This window comes from Hydra vulgaris, chromosome 11 (genome assembly GCF_038396675.1).
Source record: "Hydra vulgaris chromosome 11, alternate assembly HydraT2T_AEP".
Lineage (NCBI taxonomy): Eukaryota > Metazoa > Cnidaria > Hydrozoa > Anthoathecata > Hydridae > Hydra > Hydra vulgaris.
Genome location: NC_088930.1, coordinates 41,172,682 through 41,191,945, shown reverse-complemented (window position 1 = coordinate 41,191,945; position 19,264 = coordinate 41,172,682). Strand labels below are relative to the sequence as shown.

The window sequence follows — 19,264 nt, the reverse complement described above, 5'->3', positions numbered from 1 at the left end:
TTTGCATGAGTTATTACGTTTAATGTTTTACTTTTAATTTGATTGTTTAATTTGATTATTATTATCTTATAGTAACTTTTTTTTTTTTTTTACAAGAAAATCTAACATATAAAGGACTTTTTTAGAAAATCGATAACTGTGCTTCACCCTCCAAACTCCCCCCTCCCCCTCCCGCCACATCGAAATCCGTGTCGTCGGCACTACATATCTACATAGTAGTTGCAACTTTTTACTGCATACAACAAATAAACTTCTATTAAAATGATATATATATATATATATATATATATATATATATATATATATATATGCATACATATATATATATACATATATATATATATATATATATATATATATATATATATATATATATATATATATATATATATATATATATATATATATATATACATATATATATATATATGTATATATATATATATATATATATATATATATATATATATATATATATATATATATATATATATATATATATATAATATACAGTGGCGTCCCGAAGAGAAGGGCATGGGGGGAGGGAGTTAAATATGACTTTTTGCCGACTAAATTTACATTTTATTAGAAAAAACTAAAAAAAAAAAAGAAAAAAGGTCCTAGTGTTTAAATATTTGCGACCGAAAGTCTACATTTGCTGAAATGTTTTATATCGCCAATTTTGGCCGACTGTTTTTATCGTCGGGTATTTCGCCCCGACTATAAAACCTGTCGACTATAAAACCTCACCCCCTACGCCCCCCTCCTAAAGACGGCCCTGTATATATATATATATATATATATATATATATATATATATATATATATATATATATATATATATAAATATATATATATATATATATATATATATATACACACACATAATATATATATATATATATATATATATATATATATATATATATATATACACACACATATATATATAAATATATATATATATATATATATATATATATATATATATATATATATATATATATATATATATATATATATATATATATAATACTGTTAAAATATGTATATAAAAAAAAGAAGAATAAGAAGAAGCATTTTTTGATTACATTGTGAAAAATTCAATAATATAGACGATGTAGTAAATCCGTCTTCTCGTTGCAAACTTTTGAAAATTAAGCGAAAATACAAATTAGCATTTACGATTCGTGGTTCTGTAAATCAATTGATTAATACAGGTATAATATAGATAAGGGTCGCGATAAAAAAATAGAAAATTGAAAGTACTTTTTTATTTCTGGGAAAGTTACAAGTTACTTTTGAGTTTACTTTTTTTTATATTAGTTTGAAAAATGTTTGTTGTAAATAGAGCACTTTAAATACGTGGGATAACTTTGAGCTTATTTTGTTAAATAAATAAACTGTGTTTCTAACTATTTTGACTCCAAAAATGTTATGACATAAAATAATTTATAAAATGCTTTATTCATTTTCTGATGTGGGTGTAGAAGTGTTGTGGCGCGAGGCTCCCTGCGTTAGCTAAAATGGGGGTGCGCCAGTGCTGCGCTTGGTCTGAAGAGAGTAATCCTCTTTTAGAGTAGAAGAAAAAAAAGAGAACTTTATTCATTCCTATTTTTATTAACGAGTTGAGTACTTAATAAAACTAATAATAATAAAAGTACGTTTATACAGGAAAAAGTTCAAGAACTTAAATTATTTGATCTTCTTAAAGATTTTTGCCTCATGATCAGACTTTATCTGAAAGTTATTTCGCTCATGATCAGAATATAAGGGTGCGATTCTTTCTTTTTATTTTATAAATAGATATTTAAGTTTTAAAAATAAAATAATCTAAAAGAATAATATTAAACAATATTATTATAATCTTTTTCTTATATGAAGAAATTGTCAAAAGAAATTGCAACAAGAAAAGCGGAGAATTTAGTATCTAACAGACCTGCTTCTTGTATGCCAGAAATAATTGATCGTTACTTTGAATGCATTACCAAACAATATCAACAGTCTGGTATAAAATCTGGATCGCGTATTTGGAGCTGTGATGAAACAGGTTTTTCGGGTGATCAAGTCAACATGGCGAGAAAAACTTGCAGAACTTTTTTCAAAAGAAAATGTAAACGAAAGTGTATGCAAATGTTTAATTTATGTAAACTTTAAACTATGTAATGTTAAAAATTATATCAAGTTTTACCGTTTTACTTTTACTTGAAAATTGCATTTTGGCAATAAAGTCTTTTGTTTATTAAGTAGCGTCAAAATATTTATCGAACAATACGCCGAAGTAATTAGCTCTTTGCGTTTCACTTCTGTGAAATAAATCGCTGTGGATCAAATCCTTAAGCTTGCACATTTTTAAAATCTTTATTGATATTTTAAAATATAAAATAAAACATTTGCACATATTTCATAATAGATATACTTATGTTATTATTGTGCTTAGGTAATTAGTTAAATCTTCTCTTTTAACACACATCAAAGAGACAACCTATTTTCATGGTAAGCTCTCTTATCAAATTTTTATTCCGACGGTCTCCTTTAAGTCCGTAAACATGAAAAAGAATAATCTTTCAATTTAATACAACCTGCCCACCCAAACCCTCAGTCGATGTATGCACACTCACTGCACTTATGGCTATATAAATTAGTTGATTTATGTACACTGCGATGCGCCATTCCCTATATTTCCCAATTTGCCTATCCCCTAAAAATCCCGGGTTTCGCACGTCAAGGATGCTCAATGGAATAAGGGTTTGAAAAGAGAGACTACCTATTTTCTTATAGAAAAAAAGATTTTGCATTCAAACTTTTTTTGAAAATTAAATAACGGGGCGAGGATCTTAATAAACTGCGTATGGTCTGAAATAAAGTTTAATAAAAATTTTAATAAAAAAAAGATTAATAAGCTTTTTTGAGTACCCTCCACCTTTCTAAAACTACCTGCGCTTTTAACCTACCTACCCAACATTTTACAATTTTTTTTTGTTTAGAGCCTCCTTACTTTTTTTATTTGACTCACTACCCTCCCATTTCATATACGCTATTTACAGACCCCCACTTCCCCTCCAAGCGTACGTACTTTATGGATGATCCCATATCAGTTATAATACCAATGGTTTTACCTTTACGGAAACGTAGTATCATATTATAATTATTTTGTGTTATAAAAAAAGTAAGGAATGTGAAACCACTGATAAAAGCATGCGACATATAAACTTGACTTTAAAACCTCAAAAAATCACGTGTTAAACTTGAGTAAAACTGCCTGTAATACATACGTGTTTTGGTTTACGCCTAGGTTGCAACAAACACGAGTCTATACATTTTTTAATTCCTAAAAAGAAACTAGATGTGCCGGTTGGAATTAGTTGTCATAATTGATGGAGAGAATAAATGGTTACACAAATATTTCACTGTCTAAAGAAAAAAAAATTAAAGTTAATAGTTAGGATGCTAGTTAAAGTTGTAAGACGAAGAGATAGAGTATTTCTAGAAACTTTTTTTGTTTTATTAATAAAAAAATGTTAAAATTAGATTAGAGTTTCGAAGTTGAGTTGAGTTTTTTAAAAATTACGAAAATAAGCAATACAATAAACTTATTTATTATTTAAATAAATAAAACTATAATAGGCTATAATGACCCGTTTTCATAATAAATAATAGATAGCGATTAATTAATAAAAGCTACCTTAGGGATAACAGGATAATTTTGTTTTAAATTCCTTATCAAAAACAAAGTTTGTCACCTATGTTAAATTAAGATACCCTAATAATTCATTAGTTACTGAGGGGAAAGGTCTGTTTGACCTCTAAAGTCTTTCATGATTTGACTTCATTTTGTCGTAAGACAGAAAGGTTTCTATCTCCAATTACAAAATTACTTTAGACTTTTTGTACGAAAGGAATAAAATTTTATTTAGTTAATTCAAAAAACTATTAAAATTTCTGAAAGAATCTAAACACTTAAGTAATTATTTAATAAAAAGGGTCTATCTCCAATTACAAAATTACTTTAGACTTTTTGTACGAAAGGAATAAAATTTCATTTCGTTAATTCAAAAAACTATTAAAATTTCTGAAAGAATCTAAACATTTAAAGTAACTATTTAATAAAGAGGGTCGATTAAATATAGAGGGTATTGGTTCAAATTCAATACCCTCTATTTATAAAAATTTTAATACTTTTAATAAGTTTTTTCATTTGTTTCTTATTTAATAACTTTGCTTATAGAGATATTTCTGAAAAGAATCAACTTTCTTAACAGAAAGCGCTTTGTCTTAAAGAGATATTCCTGAAGTGAATCAACTTTCTTTTTAAGAAAGCGCTTCGTTTTCTAGTAATAATTTAATATTATTTCATGATGATACAATGTTTTATATGGTAATTATTCTTTATATAAAATTACATTTACACATTAATGTTTTTTTTTTTCCATTCTGAAGCCTTTCATTGGTGTATGCTTACTTTTTAATTTTTTAATCAATTTTTTGTTTTATTTATTTTTTGTTTGGTGACATATTTTTTGTATTATTATATAAATATATAATCTTTATCGCCAATATAATTTTTTTTTTTTTTACAAAACTGTTAACGTAACAAATTGATTGGAGCAAGCAGAAAACGATGGTCTTATCATCTTGCCCCGCTAATTTCAATTATGTTTTACAATAAATATCAATTAAATATAAGATAAACACAAATTATAAGATATTTAAATATATATAAATATAAGAACTCGTATAAGTAAAATAGCCCAGTAAATGTATCTTTATAAATATAAATACAATTAAATGCATTTTTATAAATATAACCATAGTCATTTTCAGCTATTGTGTAAATGCAAAAAAAAAAAAAAAAAAATTTCAAGACGTGTGAAAGTTTTTTTTAAAAATAAGGAATTGTTTCAGTAATGTTGAGATCAAGTAACTGTTGTTTAACATTGCATTTAAAATGTTGAAAAGAGCTTATCGTTTTAATCTCATTTGTGAGAAATGAGTTCCACAATTGTGGTCCTCTTCTAGATATTGAGAATTGGGATTGACTCAAAGACATTTTTAGAATATAGTAGTTCTGCTTAGAATGTTTTGTTTCGTATTTATGATCAATAAGTTGGAAGTAATTATGGAATATTTTTGGGACCAAATTATTTTTTACTTTGAACATAAACTGAAGGATGCTATAGATGTTTTGTTCATAAATATTAAGAACCCTCAGTTTTTTCATTATTTGTTTAGCACTAACATATCCATTTGTGAATATGCGGCATGCTTGCTTTTGTTTTTTATAGACTAAGGCTAGTTTTGATTGGTAAGAATTTGCCCAGGCAACATTACAGTAGCTAATGTAGCTATGAACAAATGCAAAGTATAAACTTTTAAGACATACTTTATTTAAAATATACTTAGTTTAATGCATAATCCCAATGCTTTTAGATATTTTATTTTCTAACAACTTGATAAGCTCTTTCCAGCTAATATGTTCATCTAGAATGACTCCTAGAAACTTCACAGAAAATGCTCTTTTTAATATTGTTTTGTCAACTAAAATATCTGGAAGTTTTAATGGTAATGTGTCTGACTCTGATGGTTTTGTGAAAAGAATGTATTTGCTTTTTTAGCAAATACATTCTTTTCACAAAACCATCAGAAACCATACATTCATTTAAAGTTTGTTAGCTTTCAACCAATCGCTTAGCTCTTCAAGCTCCTGATTTACTATGTTAAAAATAGTTTTAATATTTGAGTGGGTGTAGAAAGCTTGGGTCATCTGCAAAAAGAATAAAAATTCAGTATACGAGAAGACAAAAATATGTCGTTAATATAGACAAGAAAATGCAAAGGACCAAGAATAGATCCCTGGGGAACGCCACAAGTAATGGTTTGAAGGGAAGTGTAAGTTTTATTGTAATACAAAGCTTGTTTACGATTGTTTAGATAGCATCTAAACCATTTTAGATTTTTATTTTTTATACCATAATTACTAAGTTTTTATAGAAGGATCTTGTGATCCACTGTATCGAACGCCTTTGACAGATATTGATTTTTGTCAAACCCATTCAAAATTTCGTTAACTAACTTTATTACTGCATGTTCAGTTGAATGGTCTTTTTTAAATCCGTATTGGTTATTAAAAAGGATATTGTGATTTTGGAGGTATGAAAAAAGTCCGTTGTACATAATGCGTACTAATACTTTCGAGAAGCATGAAAGTATGGAGATAGGCCTATAGTTTGATAAAGTAGAGTTATCTCCGCTTTTATATATCGGAACTACGCGTGCTAATTTTAGGTGTTCAGAAAAAACTCCGCTTTTTAATGAGAGATTAAAGATATACAATAGGGGATATTAAATAACATCATAAACTTCTTTAACCACATGAGAGCTGATATCATCAAGGCCCGGATTCGTTTTTGATTGTATTGTTTTAAATGGGTTTCGAAGCTCATCAGAAGATAAGTCAAACTCGTCCATTACAAAGCACACTTCTTTTAAACATGATTTAAATATTTTTTTACTTTGAGTTATTTTATTAGCTAGTGTGTTTCCGATGTTTGTAAAATAATTGTTAAAACCTTCAGCAATCTTTTTTTGATCATTAATAACAATGTTTTTGTTATCGATATTTAAATGGTTTGGCAGGATATTACCTGGATCAATCTTTTCCTTTCCTATTACTTCTTTTTTAACATCCAATGTTTTTTTATTATTACCAATATTATTTTGTAAAAGATTTGAATAATAGTTTTTTGTAGCTTGTTTCTTAATTTTTTTAAAAAGGTTCGTTTTATATTTTTTTTCATTTTTGTAGGTTGTTTTTTTTTTAATATTTTTCGTAGAGTTTTTTTTTTTGTGGAAGATTTGATAAAGCCTTGTGAAATCCATGGACTTTGTAAATTTTTGAGCTTGACTCTTTTTTCTTGCTTTGGAAATGCTTTTTCAAAAGCATTACTGAACTCACAGATAAAATGTTAATAAGCTTTATTTGCGTCTTTGTAGTTAATAAGTTGTTGCCAGTTTATTAGCGATAAGTGACCGCGAAAAATTTGAATACTATTTTAATTTATTTCCCTTTTTTTTATATATATATTATTTTGTTTATTATCCCATCAGATTTTTCTTTGCATATTGAATTAGAAGTAAAAAAGATTGGAAAATGATCACTTACATCGGTTTTTATGATCCCACTTTGAGTGTTATATTTTGAAAAATTATTAATAAAGATATTGTCTATGAGTGTTTTAGTTTGATGAGTAACACGAGTTGGCTTGTCAATTAATAGTAATATACCTTGTTGATAAAGAATATTTATAGTATAAATATTCTTTATCAACAAGACCGTTAAAGACAATGACGCAGTAACAGAGCAAGATGATATAAATGTACGTCTTTTCCCTTTTCAGTACACTACGGTTGCTTTGGCTTGATCACCCGAAAAACCTGTTTCATCACAGTTCCAAATATGCGACCCAGAAGTTATACCATTCTGTTGATATTGTTTGGTAATACATTAAAAATAACAATCAATTATTTGTGGCACACAAGGAGCAGTTCTGTTAGATGATAAATTCTCCGTTTTTCTTGTTTGACAATTTCTTTTGACAATTTCTTCATATAGGCATAAAACCAGTCTTTGCCAGGCTTACCATTTTCAAATATGTGCGATTAATCTTTGCGTTATGGTAGCCAGTTACACATTCTGAGCCATAGAAATCTTAGTTGTTGTTATATTTGCAACCTTTGAGTGTTAAGACTGGAACGCCATGTTTGAGTGTGACGTATTGTTTTAATTCATATCAGTTAATGTGGCTAGTATTTCATCTTCATTGAACTTTTTTTTTAGTTGACATTTTGAAGTGAGTGAGTTGTTTCAATATAAGTGATGCTTATATTGAAAAATAACGTAATAATTAATTTTTTAATGAGTAAATAATTGCTGTATTAGCAAATAACATAATAATTTATTTATAGTTTAACCGGAATTAACACTGTTAATTAGATAAAGATAGGCGCTTAGTCAATCGCGAAAAAACTAAAAGTAATTAATTAAGTGTGCGGTTTTATCAGAGAAGAGAGTGTTTTTTTTTACTTTTTTGGTTTTATATTTAACTTTTTGTTCTAGCTGAAAAAAGTTATACAACCAGAATGGAAATTAAATTTCCAGCTAGATAGTCCTAAAATAATTTTTATATCCCTACGGGCTTTTAGCATTTAGTTACGTTCTCAATGTCTTTTAAACGTTCTTTAAGAAGAATGTTTAGAAAACGTTTAAAAGACATTTAAAATAAATTTAGAACGTAACTTTTAAAAATAAATAACCCGGCGCTATACTAACATTTCTTAGAATTAGCAGGAATGCCGAGAGCATATGCAGATTTTCGATGTCTATTTCAGTTATTTCTATAATAGGAGTAGTATGATTTATTTATCTCGTTTTAGTGCTTTTTCAGAAAAAAAATTCATTTCTTGAAATAATTTAAGTGCTGAAAATATAAATACTTTAGAATAGTCATTAAATTGTCGGTAAAACTAATACGGTTAACACAGGAGGTTCCGTGCCGCACCCCCTCCCCCCTAAAAAAATAAAAACAAAGGTAATTTTTTTGCGTTCTTCCCAGTAGAGTTGGACGTCCTAAGACGTCTAAAAAATGTCCAATGGACGTCTGGACATCCATTCGACGTCCGTCGGACGTCTTAGGACGTCCACTGGGTTGATAATCCCTTTGTTTAATAAAAAATCTTAAATAAGAAATATTTTAAATGAATTCTTAGTTATTTATTAATTAAAGATTATTGTTTATCCATAAAATTAAAAGTGCTCTAATTTTATAAATTCTTCATCCGCTGCTTTTTCCTTCACCCCTATTTAAAATAAGAAAATTCTAAAAACCATACGCGTAACTATCTCGTAAATTAGGTAAATTAAAGTAGTTTACTGATTTAATTATGCATTGAATCGCTTTTTATTCAAGCTTTGTATCGCCGATTTAATTAAGCATTGTATCGTTTCTTTTTTTTAATAATAATAAAAAAACAGGATTATTTACGTAATTTTTAAATTAGTTTTAAAAAAGCAAATTGCAAACGAGTTTTTTTTGTTAGTATTCTCTTGGGTAAAAAGTTATGTATGTATTTTGCAAAATACTTCAAATCTAATATCAATTTTTAACTGTATTTGAAAAACGTTCTAATTTATTGTCCATTAAAAAGTAGAGTGTTAAATAACTGCAATAATAAAAAGAATGTTACGTATCGAAGATTTGACGGGTTCTACAAGACTTGATTTAAATAAACTTAACATTGGGTTCAAAATCGATAACTGCAAGATTGAAGATATAAGTACTCCGAGCTCATTAGTCCAATGCGACTCAAACCTGAAAAAAAAAACTTTTGAATTTAAAAATCAAATCAGCCTATTTATGCCCATTGAACCACAGCTTTGGACAAGAGAACAAGTTCGTTATTGGGTCCATTGGGCAATCGAAGAATTTAGTTTAAAAGATATCAGTGTTAACGCTTTCGATATGTTTGATGGAAAAGCTTTATGTAAATTAACACGAGAGGAGTTTCTTCACTATTCATCAGCATACGGAGGAGATATCCTCATTTCATACTTGTGCAGACTGTACTATAATTCTATGAGTTGCTTGCAGCTTCAAAATTTGAATTACTCGTTGATGTCAGAACACACAAGTTATCCCTATCAATATAGTACAACGGATTACGCTGCTTCAGCACTTTGTTTGTATGGTGATCCGACAAGCTTATCAGAGTGTTCATACCCTTCCAGTGTTAAATATAAGAAGTTCTTACATCATCCATTTTATTTAAATAAGTCAAACATTTCTAATATTCAAATAAATTCAGGTCAAGTTAAATTGTGGATTTTTTTATTAGAACTTCTAAGCAATCCACTAAATTCAAAAATTATTCAGTGGACCGGAGAAAATGGAGAATTTCAATTAAATGATCCTGAAGAAGTAGCAAGAAGATGGGGCCAACGTAAAAATAAACCAAGTATGAACTATGAAAAACTTGGACGAGCATTACGATACTATTATGAAAAAAATATTTTGTCTAAAATACATGGCAAACGATACGCATACAAGTTTGATATCAGAATGTTATCAGAGTTCAGTAATCCCATTATCCATGCTTCTAATATCATTTTTAATTCAGATAACTTTGACAACAGTACAAATATCGCTTTTCCATTTGTTAAGGAGGTTTTAAACTGACTTTAAATTTATTATTCTATATTTATTATTCAATTTTTTTATATTAAAGTTGTTTTGTTTGTTTTTTGTAATAAAACGGAAAATATAAACATATGTTTTGCTTTTTCATTTATTTTAAAATAAAAAATCTGTAACACAGTTTGAAACTTACTATTTATCCATTTAGCTTGTTTCTTCAATAGGCTGTCTAGCTTTTAAAGCTCAAAAGCTTGGAAAACAAAAAACGTCGCTGTTGTGCGTTTGTGCGTAAGCGTGAGTTGGGAGGGGAGTAATAGATATACATTCGTTCAGCTCTTGGAAATTGGGAGGGAAGTAATAGATATAAATTCGTTCAAAAACTTCACTATTTTTTTAAATTAGAGATGATTTATCATTACTAATTATTGTACTTTCTCCTCAGTAATTTTATTGATGTTTAAATGTATATATATTTTCTTACAACCTAATGAACAAGAATACGATTTAAATATAATGGAATATCGTTCAAATATGATATTATAAGTTCAAATAATATGGTTCAAATATATTGATGCCTAAATTTATGTAAATTGATGCCTAAATATATGTAAGAATGAGTCAAAAAAAAAATTTATGAAACATTCCTTAAAACTTGTAATACTACCTAACAAACGTGAAAAAAATTAAAAATTTTATTTTCACTACCAACCTACAACTAACATGCAAACATTAACATAATTCTGCACTTCATTATAAGATATTTGCTTGTATATATTACGTTTAAATTACATTGTTTGTTTTTTTGTTTTAGTTTAATTAGTTAAAATTGAAAACAAAAATGGTTACTGTTAAATTTACAAAGTGAAACGAAACATGGTGTTCTTGGACCATCTATACCACTCCAAACAAATCAACAGCCAACTTCTGTTGGCGTTTTAAAGCATAAAACTTATTAAAAAATGACAATTGTGTAAGTGTTACTAAAAGAGCAACAGTCATAGCTAATGAAATTAAAGCACTGAACAACTAAGCAAGAATTCCTACCATTGAAATCAGCAGCTTAGTTATTCACATAACGAGACAAATTAACAAAGTACACGGTCTTGGTAAATACCCTAGTGGCAAAAAGTCGTCTGCAAAATTTAAATCAAATTTACAAATGTTAGACCAAATCGATATTTGTCTGTGTAAGTGTTTTGATAATGGTGTTTGAAAAAGGTCAACTTGTTTATGCCCACTACCAAAAAAAATTTCAACACTTGAATTGGAATTCTGGATAGATCAAAAAACGGTACAGAAGATGATAATAGGAAAAGCAAACAAAGAAGAAACAATTAAACTGCAGAAGAGAAAAAAAAAGAAAAAGTAAAACATGCAATTACCGATTAAAGATAAGAAGATGAAGTTTAATAAAGAAATTGATCCAAGTGAAACATATTGCAGTGATAATGAACAGTAAAAGTCTGATGAAGAATTTTTGCCGATTGAGATGTCAGATGATGAGATGATGTCAAGTTATAAAGTGATTTCAAGTCATAATAAATTGCCAAGTGACGAAGAGATCAAGATTTACAACACTAAACAATATCCTGAGTTATGTAGCGTCATAGATTGGTATAAAATCAGTAACAAGGATGCTTGCCTAATAAAAAATGCCGTACTAAAATATTTAGACCTTCTAACACCAGAGAATGCTATTGATCCAGCAAAACTTATTCGTCAGAAAAATACATTTTGGAGAAAAAAGGTAAATAAAAAAGCATGCTGTTGAAGTCCATAAAGTACTTTGCATTGGATTTGATGGGAAGCAGGATATCACTTTTGATAAAATCAGTGGCGTCTGACGAAATTTAAAAAAATACATAATGTGGTAGTATCATTTCTGCAAAATGTCAATCATTCTATACCACAAAGTAGTAAAGTTGTTGATATTGCACAAAAAATATTACTGAGCATCAATAGCATTAAATCATCACACACTTTAGCTGTAGTCGTTTGGGATGGTGCTGTGAATAACACAACAACACAATGGAGTAATCAGAAAATTAGAAAAACGTCTTGGGAGAATATTACAATAGTTGGTCTGCTCGTAACATGCAAATGAACTACCTTTTAGAAAATATTTCTCCGTTCTGGATGGTGAACGTTCAGCAGGTTCAACTACTTTAACAGGTAAAATAGACATTGTACTAGATTTTGATCTAAAAGATTTAGCTGTGAACTTTAAACAGGTTCTTAACTAAAGTTACGGATGTAAATGTTGATATTAAAAATGATTTAAGCTTTGATCAGGATACCTTCTCGAAGCTTGCTTAGCCGTTCTGTAGGAATATACTGCTTGTGATCAAATATTGTTCCTCCAGACTGTTATAGAAAATTTCCGCCATACATGATAACTAACAAAGGCCAGTCGTATTTAAAGTCCTTCAAAACCACTGCATAGATTGCAAGATTCATCCGAAATGTTTATGTGCCATCGTGATTCAACATAAAGAGTCATTCTTCCTGCCTTGACGAAGTAAAATATTTATTTTATCTTATGAAAGAGTGCTATGAACTAGGGAAGGAAGACTGGAAAATACTTAAACCAGTGTTGCAAAATAACTGTTATTTTGCTCATCCTGATAACATTTTTTTTGGAGGAGTTACATATAAAAATGTATCAATTTATCAGTTTTCGTGTGACAAAACAATTGACGCACGAGCTACATCATAAAGTAGCCCGATATGTGACTTGATAAATCATGCATCAAGCTTGATTGGGAAGCTTTATCATTTATAAAAATGATCGACTGGTCTGTTGCAATCATAACACCACCACTTTTATCAACTGTTTCTAATGATGATCTTAAACATTTCCAGTTCCACGTTGATGATGTCGTGAGTGTTATTCCAAGCATTTCTCAGGCAGTTGAACGTGTCATTAAAGACATATTAGCAACAGCTATGAAAGTTTTTGAACACATATCACGACACATATCACGACATATCACGACATGATTTTGCAGTGTAGAAAATTTCGAGCAGAACTACCAAATAAATCCAAATCTGGCTTCTTTAGCCATAAAAAATTGCAAATAACTGAAACAATTTGCTTTTATGTGTTCCTTTCTACACTCTGGCTATTTTTTCTTTAACAACTGCTTGCATTTTTAAATTTTATGTAACAAGATGTAGAGTAATGAAACATGACGTTAAACCACGTGTATTTACATTATACGAAGTAATTTGCACTTTATTGCAGTCCAAGACACGCTTCCATTTTATTTCAAAAGGAATTTTTTTCATAAGTAAACTATAATGCACATTTTTAGTAATGTTTCGCAGCACAAACTTAACATTTACATCATAATGACCCCAGGGCCGTCTACAGCTTTTATGACGCCCAGGTCATAGCAGCAATTAGTTGCCCCATTAAACTTGCATATTTTAAATTAAAGCATGTACAGCTATACAAGTTAATAACTTGTTTTTACTTCTAATACCGTTACTTCATATCCACATTTTCATGAACCGCATCTAAATAAAAAAATACTTATGCAACACACTCACTGATTATGATTAACATTCAGACCCTTCGCAATTAATATTGAAAAACACCTTTTTCTTGCTTTTTACTAGCACTGTTTGTTATTATTTCATCTTACGGCAAAGTTGTCTCCAGTTCATTTTTAACATGTATGTTCGATCAACACTCATGTCTTATAGTGGCCATACGATCATTTTTTAAAATTAATTTTAGTTAACTTAAAGGTCGTTCAACTTTTGCGACAGGGGTGGTGTTGCGTTAAAAAATTCAAAATTAGCATGCATGTCGAAAAAATTCAATTAGCACGCAAAAAAAAATTCGAATTAGCAAGCATTAGCATATCAATGCATATATATTGGAAAATAGGCTATATACAATTTGAGTAAATTTGATTTGAATGCCAAAAGTATTTCGAGTAGTGGAAAACGAAGACCCCTTCAAACTATTAAGATACAAAATATCTTCTAAAAAGTTGTCTTCTATTCTACAAGCTTTAATTTTTACCGGTTCTTGATATTTCAAGATGATTGAGAATCTTAAATAAACAGTTCTCGTGGGACTACAACTGAAAACAAAAATATCTTTATTTATTTATCACAATAAAATATAAAACTTATTCCTAAAAAGTTTAATATTGATAAAGGAAAGCAACACCAGGCTTTTATATGATGACGATTGGTATTGCTGCAACCAAAATAACATCATAAACATACTTTTTAAAAGAGTTTACAGTAGATGCATCAGTTACACCATGCGTTAGTTTATTCCAACGGTTTGCAACACGGTTTGTAAAAAAGTGCTGACGTTGCATGACATTCTCGTTTACCTTTGATTAGTTGGTTTTTTAAACAAACTTTTTTTTTAAATTATATGCTAAGTTGGATAAGAAAGGCTGTAGTTGTAAAATATAAAATTCAACCTATTATAAATGACAAGCAATTTTGTATTGCAGTATTAGATAATTGCGTTCATCGAGTGTACTTAAACCAAGTATATTTAGTTTTTGGTTGTAACAAAAGTATTTAATTAAAGATATTGCGCGTTGTTGGACACGTTTGAATAGAACAATTTTTGAGAAGGAATAGCTAGTGATACCAGTGATATAGTTTAATAGCTGGCCTCAAATGCCTTACGCTTGAATCTTATAAATAAGTTGTTATATCACACTGTAATGAATGGTTCGGCAAAGTCAATAAAAGTTATATAAACCAGAAAACCCGTAAACTTCTTTCTTTAAAGTGTTACGAGATTGAATCAGGTTTGCCCTGCACCTTTGTGATCTTTAAATCTATGTTGAGACTTTAATTTTAGATTGTGCTCAGTATTTCATAATCCTTTTTATGATAGTTATATTCGTTACCTTGCACGATATAAGTGAGAGACACCAGCTCGTAGTTATAAGTCTTGACTTTGATTACTTTTTTGAAGGTAGGAGTGACATTTGTATTGAGATTTTAACACTCCTTAAGAAGTTGTTAAACCTTATTAAACAAAGTTTATTAATTTTTTATTACTTTTTATTTGCTGTTTAAAAACGTGATTAAATTTTTTTTAAGAACAACCAATAAAGTATTTATAATAATTTTTTTCTAAAATAAACTGACAAATCTTATTTTTAGCAACAAAATGTTTTGTTTGAATAAAGCCTAGTGCCTACTTCAATTTTGTCAGTATAAAAATAAGCCAATTTTTTTTTGGTTGGTCCCCACCAATAAAAAAAAAAGAGATAATTTATTTAAAAACTATAATTTTTGGTAAAATAAAGGAAAGTTATTGCTATGGGCTTCACCAAGTAAATTTATTTTATACCTCATCAATAAAATCTTTTTTTTTTACTTTTTGTTATTAAAATCTCATTTTTTTTGTGCCTAATGTCTTTCAGCGCCCCTATTATCATGGCGCCCTGGGCACGCACGCCACTTTTGCCCTTTCATATATATATATATATATATATATATATATATATATATATATATATATATATATATATATATATATATATATATATATATATATATATATATATATATATATATATATATATATATATATCAATGTATGTGCATCTTAAAAACTGTCTCAAAGATTTTTTATTAAAAAAAATATATATACTTATTAAAATATTTAACTGAATTTAACTAAATTTTAATGATGACGACAATAAAAACCGGTTTGCGTAGTTAAAAATCAATTTTTCAATGACGGGGTGAACTTTTTTCAAAAGATATGCAAATAATAGTTCATTTCGTGCTTTTTAAGTAAAAGTTCATAAAACTACAGTACAGGAGCATGGGGTTGAAAAAAAGTCATAACCCTAAAAAACACAAAAAGCTAACAGTTCTATTTGTGTTAATAAGCTAACTAATAAACTTAAATATTTCACGACCCGGAGGTAATCCACTGTTGTAGGGTGGTAGCCCTCCTATCAAAAACTTGTTTAAAGAACTGTTTTTGTTTTATCAAAATGATTACAAAATTTCTACAAGAGAAAAACTGGCAAAAAACTTGATAGCAGAGCTAGTGAATCAAGTAAACAGCTACATGAATGGTATATCAAAGTTTCTCGTGACCCTTGCTGATCGATTAAATCTACTAGAGCACAACGAAAATGAGAAGAGCAAAGAAGCAAAACTCCAAGTAGATTTAGAATCAGCAAAAAAAGTAGTAAATCCTTCAAACATCAGCAGCAATTAGGTTTTTAGCACCTTGTTTTATTACTAAATAAGTAATAAAACAAGGTGCTAAAAATGCTAAAAAACCAGCTGACCAGCTTGCTGTAGCAAATGCAACTATAAGTGAATTAAATGAAAGAGAAAGAAGAAAAAAGAACGTAATTATCTATGGAATACCTGAATCCGAAATGGAATTTTTAACAGATAAAAAAGCAGATGATAGCAAAATAATCAAAGAGATTTTTAATGAAATTGGCAAAAGCAGTGTTTCACCAGTTTATGCAAGAAGACTAAAATTTAAAGATACAATTAAACCAGGTCCAATAATAGTTGAACTAAGTGATGTTTCGTTAAGAAATCCACTTCTTCTAGCAGCAAAACATTTGAGAGAGAAAGAAGGTTACAAATCAATTTGCATAAGTCCAGATTTAACTGAAGCACAAAGAAGTCTTGATTACGATTTAAGAAAGAAAAGAAACGAAGCAAACAGTACACTTGCTGAATACTCGCCCTTTCGATATGGCATTCGTAGAAATCAGATCGTCAAAATTAAATGGATTTGGTTTTCAAAAAGACTAAAGACCATATTGATATAAAAGGATACAAAGACTTACTTATTACAGGAGATTTTAATTTCCCGTCAATTGTATGGTCAAATGGATACATTACAAACATTAAAAATGGTATCGAGCATAACTTTAGTGAAACTTTTACCAGAATCTATCTGTATCAACATGTAAATGTTCCGACTTTTAAAATGTCAAATAATTCTGCCACTAACACTCTTGATCTAATCTTAATAACTCAGTCGGGAAGCGTCCGAGATCCAAGATCTGTCCTTGGTAACATAAATAAAGGTCATTTGGTCATCTTTTTTGATTTTATTATTAAAAGTATGGTTAATAACTTATCGCACAGTTACTTAAAATTTAATTACAAAAAGAATGACACCAATAAAACTTCTGACTTTATTACAAATATTGATTGGGTAATGCTGTTGGAAACTTTATCTGTTCAGGAAATGTATGACAATCTAACTCACTTTTTAAATGTATCATGTAATCAATTCATTCCAGTGCTTGACGTATCTCGAATAAAAAAGCAAATTGCTCCATGGATCAAAAATGATCTCAAAACTCTAATTAAAAAGAAGCATAATCTTAGATACCTGAATTGTGCTTGTAAATGGTGAGATCTTACTCTGTCTAAAGAGTACAAACTGACTTGCAAGTTAGTGAAAAAAGAAATTAAAACATCTCGTCTTGCATATGAAAATGTTTTATTTAAAAGATCCAAAACGAACCCGAAGCTTCTGTATAAATACCTAAACAGCCAACAACTAATCAAAGAATCAATCAGGGCATTAAAAACAGCTAATGGTGGTCTAACTCAAGAACCTAGAGAGATAGCTAATCTACTCAATAAATATTTCCAAGATGTTTTCGTAATTGAAGAAGAAGGGGAACTTCCACATTTCACAGTTGAATTAAACGAGAATCATTCAAAGTTTGTTGATCTAGATCCAAATGATATCAGCTACAAAATGGTATTAGATAAACTTAAAAATCTTAATCAAAATAAAGCATGTGGTCCTGATAATATGCATCCATTTCTTCTAATAAACTGTGCGGAAGCATTTGCTATCCCTCTAACATTAATTATTAGGGCATCTTTAACTAATAGTCAGCTTCCAGTTCAATTTAAATCAGCGAATGTAACGCCTCTATTCAAAAAAGGTGATAAGACTCTTCCCAGCAACTATCGTCCAGTTTCATTGACTTCTATTCCATGTAAAATTATGGAAAGTATAATTAGAGCTAAAATGGAAGAGTACCTGTAAAAAAAAATTCTTCTAGCAAAAGCGCAACATGGTTTCGTTAGAAACAAATCATGTACCACTAACCTTTTAGAAAGCATTGACTACATTTCGTCAAGCTTAGATGTTGGTATTCCAGTTGATGTAATTTTGTTAGATTTTGCTAAAGCCTTCGACACCGTTCCACACAAAAGACTGTTAGCCAAACTAAAAGCATACGGCTTTGATGGTCTGATACTTAAATGGATCAAAGCCTTTTTAGAAAATAGAAGACAAAGAGTTGTTCAATGTGAAATCATTTCTGACTTGGTTAATATTTTCAGTGGTGTACCGCAAGAGTCTGTAATTGCAGCACTTTTATTTGCTTTATACATTAACAACCTTCCAAAAAAATTGCATAATGTAACCAAACTATATGCCAATGATACAAAAGTGCTTTCTCAATTATCTTCAGAACAATGCGCTACTAATCTTCAAAATGATCTAGATATTGTCTACAAATGGTCTCAAACATGGCTTCTTTTGTTTAACATATTAAAACGTGTAGTTATGCATTATGGTCATAATAACAAAAAATATTTATATAATTTAAACAGTATTCAACTGAAAGTGTCAGATACAGAAAGAGATCTTGGAGTGCTTTTTAATGCAAATTTAAAATGGAAAAATCAAATGAGTAATACTTCTAACAAAACAAATCAAATGCATGGTCGTATTAAAAAGTCATTTGCTTGTTTCGATTATAAATTACTTCGTTTGCTTTATATTACTTTTATTCGCCCACTACTAGAGTTTGCAGTTCCGGTATGGTCTCCATATTATAAATCTGATTGTGACTATATCGAAAAAATCCAGCACAAAGCTACTAAACTAGTATCATTAATCAGAAATCTTTCCTATACAAAAAGACTTGAAAAATTAAATCTAACTACTCTAGGGGAAAGGAGACAAAGAGGAGATCTAATACAAATGTATAAATTATGAATAATATTGACAAATTAGAAAAAGGCAATCGTTTTCCAATAGTTAATAATCATACGAGAGGTCACTGCTTTAA

General features: G+C 28.9%; 2 protein-coding genes across 2 annotated transcripts; both read left to right on the top strand.

Moving 5' to 3' along the window:
* Positions 1 to 9,074: 9,074 nt before the first annotated feature.
* LOC100199297 (Friend leukemia integration 1 transcription factor) lies at positions 9,075 to 10,325 on the top strand. Its single transcript, XM_065811097.1, has one exon. It carries the CDS (start codon positions 9,237 to 9,239, stop codon positions 10,230 to 10,232), a length of 996 nt encoding a protein of 331 aa, XP_065667169.1. The 5' UTR covers positions 9,075 to 9,236; the 3' UTR covers positions 10,233 to 10,325.
* Positions 10,326 to 11,679: 1,354 nt separating this feature from the next.
* On the top strand, positions 11,680 to 19,191 carry LOC136087036 (uncharacterized). The gene is made up of 6 exons (XM_065809543.1): positions 11,680 to 11,937; positions 16,206 to 16,248; positions 16,458 to 16,919; positions 17,015 to 17,579; positions 17,724 to 18,196; positions 18,302 to 19,191. Exons 1-6 carry the CDS (start codon positions 11,680 to 11,682, stop codon positions 19,189 to 19,191), a joined length of 2,691 nt encoding a protein of 896 aa, XP_065665615.1.
* Positions 19,192 to 19,264: the final 73 nt, after the last annotated feature.